The 7,223-nt window shown below is 38.5% G+C and overlaps 1 protein-coding gene across 1 annotated transcript in view; it reads left to right on the top strand.

The window, feature by feature from the left end:
* The first annotated feature begins 271 nt into the window (after nucleotides 1-271).
* Nucleotides 272-7,223, top strand: part of CALCR (calcitonin receptor) — a 67,155-nt gene continuing 60,203 nt past the window's right edge. The window contains exon 1 of the mRNA XM_069859639.1: nucleotides 272-366. Within this exon, the coding sequence (XP_069715740.1) occupies nucleotides 319-366 (48 nt within the window). The 5' untranslated portion in view covers nucleotides 272-318. The remainder of the gene's footprint in view (nucleotides 367-7,223) is intronic.

Raw genomic sequence — 7,223 nt, 5'->3', positions numbered from 1 at the left:
GCAGGCAAACACACAGAGCTTAGCCTAGATCTGCTGCTGGTGACTTAGTAATGTGGAGACATATCTCAGATCGCCTGAACCCATCCATGGGGGAGACCAAATTAAAGGCATACCCATCTCCAGTGAAATCAACCGTGAGAACACACAAGGCTGGGGGTACACTCACACACATGCAGAGTGCACTTTAGATCTAAAAAGATACCCATACACAAAGACAAGGAATTTATCTTAACAAATAAAGCCTTATACTCCCTTTGTTATTATTGTTTAATTCTCAGAAAGGTCAACTACAACGTGTCTCTACAGGAAGACTCCACAATGAAAACAACGATCCACAGTTGCTTCTTACTGATCATCCTTCTAATTGTAAGTATAAGAAAATTGAACTGCTTATGCCAAATTTAACCTTGGGGTGATGTTTGGAAAAATAAGGAGTACTGAGTTAGATTTGTTATATGACACAGGCAAAGGAAGGAGTTATCTTCCTGATAAATTTTGAAATAGGGTTAATGCAGTTTCTAAATAAGATATCTCATAAAACTTTAACTTGACACAAGTGTTACTGGGTGAGACAGAACTGCAAGACTGAGGAGGGTAATCCGTGCTTTTCATTTCAGTGCTTTACAGACTACAGCGTTTCAGGGATGTGGAAACTAACATGTCTGAAAGCTTGACTAGCGTTGTGTGAGACTCAGGCTGACTTAAGTAGTAATGGATTAACACTGTTTATAATCACTTTGCTCTTAGGAAAGCAAATGAAATGGAAAATGAGAGTATGAAGTTTAGTTATTCAGTTCAAATGCTATTTTCAACCATTTAACGTCAATATTACTATTATTTTGATGTATGCAACATGGCTGTTTTCTAACTGTGTAACAAATTAATTTCTATTTGACTAAAAACCTCTCATGTAAGTTGAATACTTTCTCTGATCTCTACCTATGAAACCTCAGCTTTTTAGCAATTATCATACAATAGAAGACGTCACAGGTATTCAGAAATAAGAATAATACTGAGAGTCTCCATTACAGAATGGACAGAATACAATTGAACTATGGGGAAAATCATCTCTTTACCTCAGTGAAGTATGAGTAACCTGCATGCCGAATGCTACCTTATTCCCCAACTAACTGTTTGTCCCTGTGTTCCTGAAGAAAGCTTTGATTCTTATTCTTCATATGTTTTGTTGTTTAGCTTCTCATGCCCCTCTGCTTCTCATCTTCTGTTCCAACACCTGAATGTGAAACATTTCTGTGCATCAGCTCATCTTTTGTGGCTACAAGTTGTACAAACAGGGCTAGAAGATATATTGGGGAACAATACAGACTGTGGTTTTTTTTGTTGGAGCATGCCCTTCCTCTTCTCTCAGCCTAGCATAACTTGCCCACAGTGCTCCTCACCACTTACATTTATATGGATAAAAAGGAGGGAAGAAAAGTGAAGAACAGTGAGAGAATGACGGCCATAAGAAGGCAAAAAGAAAACAATGACATGAGAACATGAGGAAAGAACATCTCACTTTGGTAAAATACTGAATTCATAGTTAAGGATTAGGATCCTCAGTCAAAGAAGAGCTGGACAGCAGGAGAATAAATAGAGGAGAATCAATACGTTTCTGCTGACTTGATCTCTAAAGTAATGAGTCCAGAATGAGTTAATGATTTGAGGAATCATCCCTTTGCTTGGCAAAAGTCTTCTGCCTCGAGGAGTATTGGAGTATTTTGGTATTTGCGTCCTTTTGTTGCTGTCACAGGTACCCCTGCAAACATTGCACATATCAATGCACTGGTTGGGACATCACCCATTGGTGATCACTCTCACCAAATGGCCTGACAGAGATCAGTTTCCTTCTGGGACTGAATCGCAGGTGATCTGCATATCCTAGCAGAGGCCTTGGCAAAGAACAACAATTCTTCCTATAAGAAGCTAATGCTGACTGAAGGAACAGTCTCAGATTACTTTTCTTCTCCAATCAAGTGACAGGACTGTAAATATTCAAATAATTAAAATTATCAATCAACAGCATTTCTGAGCACCTGAGGTGTCTGACCTACAGCATGGATTTGCAGGTCAGTTCTGAAGGACTGGACTAATCCTTGCCCTGTTGTCCACAAACCTTTTAAATGTCACCCATGACAGCATGTGCGCAACATTAGTTCAATGCTTATTCAGTACTCCAGGGCGTTGAGAAACTTTACAGTGAGATCTGCATCCTCTTCCTTTTTGATATCTTTGCACCAGAGGGCTCTCCAACTGACCTCAATAGATAACTTAAGCACAAATTTCCTTACATTTTCACTATTCCAGTCTCTATATACCTTCCTTCCCCTCTACAGTGGCCATGCTGTGATCTACTTAGACACCTCCTGTATTAATCTGTCTTCCAATGGGGAGGAAGCCAGAGTCATAGAAGTAGACCATGAAAAAGCTCAGTCTCTTTAATGATACTTGTCAGAACACTGCTGTTAGATCAAATATGAAAAATATTTGTCATCAGTCATTTTTCCCCAAATTTGTCCACCTGTAACTGGTAAAAACTATTAATTTTTCACATTTTATTTGTGGTATGTTATGAGGAAAGAGTGTCTCTTCCAAAAATACTGTTCTCGCTTTGTTGATTCTTCTAATCACTCCTTGGTTCTCAGAGCCAGGATCCCCTGGGACTTTGGTGTCAGCCACTGTCGGAGATTGACGAAGATACAGTAATTAAAGTGATTTGTGACACACCCAAACAAAACCTGAAGCACCAGTTACCCAAAACCTAATTTAGAAATAAAGCAAACTCTTAAAAATCATCTTCTTTGATGGCTTCCCTTGTTTTTGGATGCAGAATAATGACAGTGCTTGCAGTATCACCAGATAGCCCTCTACAATTCAAAGTTAATCCCATTAGAAATTTTAATTGTTCGTTATTTCTTCATTCACTTTATTCATGATTTTCTCTTATTTTGGGTAATTATTGAGAGCTGCAGAATGTGACTAAGATTTGTTTCAAGTATGTGAGCCCCTGTGTGCTGGAGCAGTTAGTTCATCTCCTGAGTGCACAGTTCTCTCCTCAAGGACGATGGAGCATCAGCACAGTGTGTCCAGGGGCATCAAACTACAGAGAATGAGGAGGAAGAAACAAACTTAAGTTCCTTTCTTGTGTGACCAATCAATTTTGCAAGACTTTGAGAAAAGAGAGTTCTGTTTTCTATCTGATTTTGTCAACTAGAGCCTAAAGATGGTGGTTTGATTTTATCCTGTAAATGAGGCTTCATAGAGTAGTTTTTCCTCATATATTCCAATTTTGTTGTCCTGAACCAACCACAAAGTGCACGGGAAAGATAAAATGGATACTGCAGCTGAAGACCACACTGTTATTCAATTACGAACATTAGATCAAGCTTGTACTTTAAAATATATTAATTTTAAGTGAAAGTACTTTAAGTCCACATCTATCAAATTGTTAGCAAGCCTCAGTCACTAAACAATGCAATCTGGTACATTGTAACAGCTCCTGAAAGGTTTGTGAAAATTTTCCATTCACAAAACATGGAAAATTAGGTATATAAAAACCTAAATTATACTTTTGGTACACAGCTGCCATAGGTTAGGGTCTGCAGAAGCCAGCTAGTACAATGCTTGCCACTGTGATGACAGCACTGCTCATAGTGTCCCCATTTGATCCTCACAGCTAGGAGCGCAAGGCACATGGCTGTGGTGGTGCATCCATATGCTCCCCTGGGCTCTTTCCACCTGTACCTATGCAGGAACTGTAAGCATAAGTCTTTTCCTGGTCAGACACTAGCTCTTCCAACATCTGGTCCAGATCAGGTCCCACTCTTCAACAGGTCAGAAGAGCTGCTGAACATCTGTCCTAGCCTTCTTTGGCATGCTTCATCAGAGCCTTGCTTGCTGTCTGGCTCTGCTGGGAGCCCAGGGGCTTCTCTACCCTTGGATGATGAGTTACCCCTGGATTTCATCACTTGAGACCATACCTTTGGAAGGTGTTGTTCTAAAGTGCACATTTCCCTTTGTAACTATGAAATGTTTAAGCTGTAAGGAAGTGGACATTTAATTATGGAGCTCTTCTTACACAAGAAAATTTAGGAAAGCAAGCTGCTGATGATTTAAGGTGCTGAGAATTAGTGAAAGAATTTCAGACTCAAGCTGCTTATATTTTCCCAAGATGGAAAGGAATGCCATATTCTGTACTATTCACAATTGTTTCAGGGGTGATGAGGACTTTTTGGTTCCATCTTTGCTTTTTAAAAAAGTAAGAATATTGCTATGCAGCTGGTTGCCCTAAAGAGGCATCTTGCAAGATGATAATCAGTGCTGCAAGGAAAGGCCCATTAAGTATTCTAGAGACTTCCCTTAAGCTTGCAGTTTGCACCAGGCTACCTTGGGAGTAAAGCTTCCTCACAAATCCTGCAGCAATTGTAAAGAGCTGTAAGATTTTTGAGGTGCTTTTCATTACAAGTGCCTTGTCTCCATCTGCTGTGCGTGATAATCTCTTGCTTGTTTAAGCGGCTGTGAAAATCTGTAATGTAAGTCCTATGGGATCTCTCTGTGAGAGGATTCCTATCCTGCTTCAACAGCAATTGAATATGGGAAATTTTTAATGTTCAATGGTTAAGTAAAACCTGTCGTATCAAGGTATTTCCCCCAAGAGACTGTCTGCTGTTACCGACCACATTTGTGGTAGATAAGAAATTATTGTCATGTTTACTGCATACCATGCTCTAATGACCTTCCTAAGGCATCAGAGTCATTTTCTTCTCTGTCCTAACAATAGCAGCTGTGAAAAATAGTTGAAATGTAATCCAGGTATGAGAAAAACTGTGCAAACAGTTTAAAACTTGCAGAGTTATTACTCACAGATGTGATATGTTGAAGGACTGGAATTTAGTGATCCAAAAAGTGGTGACTGCACACAACAGTTTTGAAAGAAATGTACCAGGTGCATGTTTAAATTATTGAAATCAATAAAAAACAATTAAAGCATCCAGCATTTGAAGTGTATTTTGACTGAGCTCAACAATAAATGTTGCAAAACTACTGAATTTTGTAGGAGGAAAAAACAAAAGCAAAGAGAGCTACAAATATCTTCTTTTCATGCATGTCATGTATCATCCTTGGAAACAAAAAAGGAAGCAACTTTATGCTTGCTCTATCTGGATTCTCTCTTGGAGAAATGGGCTCAATGTTGCACAAGTTAATAGCAGGTGTCTGTCTTACAGAAACTGGGGCACTGTTTGTTCATTTCAATATAGTTTAATGATGAGGTCAAATTGCTATCTCTATATTCCTTCATTAATTCTAGGTATAAAATGTACTTCAACAATCCCAGCAGCCTGTTTCTTCCCTTTTTAATGATAATTTATCTTGTTAAAACAGTCTTTTGTCACGTGGTGGCTTGGTGGTCGTATGTATGACGTCATTTACTTGGACTTTTAGGAGTGACATCATATGTACGGCTGCTAAACTGCTGCATGGGACATCATTTAAACAGTTTCCTTCTGAAGAAATTATACCAAGCTATGAATACATCTTGATTATTAAGTTGTGAATTATTTCTCTTTAATAAAGAATATATATAAATAAATGAGGCATTCCTTTATTGTATCAACATCATTTATATTTCCATCTGAAGTAACTGATGGATGGATGGGAAGCGGTTTCATTGTGCAGTAATGGACTCTGAACATTCGATATTTGTTCAATAGTGTAGGTAGTAACTAGGTGAATATTATTGTATCTTGGCTATTTTATGGTGAAAACATATAATTCCTAAAATACCCAGTCATTAAAACATAGTAGCAGAGGTGAATCAGAGGGCACACAGACACATGGAGAATCATGGGAGATTCCTAGCCTCTCCCATTAGTATGATACATGGTAAGATCTCCCTGCGTGTGGCCGTGCCCAAGATCCTGCTACTTCTGATAGGAGAATAATGACCCAGACATTTCTTTCTGCCCCGTTTGCCCTTCCCTGATCCCTAAGGTAAGGAGCACAAGAAGACTAAAACAAATAATCATATTTGATGTCACAAACTGTGCTAAGAGTTTTTTCTGACTGAGCCCCAGGAATATAAGGCTGGATGATCAGCCCACTGAGTTGATTTCAGGGAGATCAAGCTCTAGGCTCTAAGTCCCAGAGTGGTGGTGGACGTGTGATTCTCCTATGCAGTATTGTAAACACGTGTGTGACTGCTCAACCTCCAGCAACCTGCCAAATTTATTTTTCAATGACCTGCTGAAATGGCCATCTAATTTTAAGGTAGAAGAAAATATTTTTCAAATTTCCATGGCCAGCTTTTCAGACCTAAACAAACAGAAATACTTAATAGCAGTCAAAGGGAAGAATAGTTTTAAAGGACATATAACAGATGAAACATACCAGTACTGCACCGAAGTATAACACTTTAATTTGACTTCACACACAAGTTGTTCAATTACATCAAAAGTGCCTGGAAAGGTTATTCCAGTCTTTATTCAAACTTTCCTTAGATTTTCTGTAGGTCATTAAGTTATTTCCACTGAAGAAATAATTTCCATTGAGCTTTAGTGATGCAGTCTCATCCATATTTTTAATCTTTCTGAGTGAATCCCTGGCCCAAATATGCAAAATAGAAATTTTGCTGGCAATTTTAGTTGGGCTATGATTGCTGTGCTCAGAGGTTGTAGAATGGGCAGTCCTTCTGGTTACAGGGTTGAGCACTTGAAATAACTGTGTACAATCCAAGACATTTATCCTATTCACCACCACAGGTACTTTCTGCCTCCAGGTGTTAAAATATTCTCATTAACCTGTACCAAACAAGAGCTGACTTCTTCAGAAACTGGATTAATCCTTTACACACAGGGAGTTATGATAATGACCTTTAAGAGTAAGGTGTCTTCAGTCACTGAAATGTATGTTATATAAAAGACAATACAGAAAATGTTAGAATAGGGGAAAGACGTTCCTAAGTAACTAAGAGTTTCTACAGTTTCTATCTGTGTAGCTGAGATTTGCCTATTGTTTCATGTCTATGTTGTGTTCTATTCTGTACAGGTAAAGCAAATGAAACTGCAATAGTATTTATGGCCAGCAATTCCAGTCTTCTGGTCTCTGTCAGAATGAAACAGTTTTAGTCTTGTTTGGTCAAACAGATGTGAAGAATAGATCTTATCCTTCCTAGAAGAAAACAAAAATAAATTAAAAGCATTGTTGCAGGGCAAGGAAAATTTGTG

This window comes from Phaenicophaeus curvirostris, chromosome 6 (assembly GCF_032191515.1).
Source record: "Phaenicophaeus curvirostris isolate KB17595 chromosome 6, BPBGC_Pcur_1.0, whole genome shotgun sequence".
NCBI lineage: Eukaryota > Metazoa > Chordata > Aves > Cuculiformes > Cuculidae > Phaenicophaeus > Phaenicophaeus curvirostris.
This window is presented reverse-complemented; position numbering and strand designations above follow the sequence as displayed.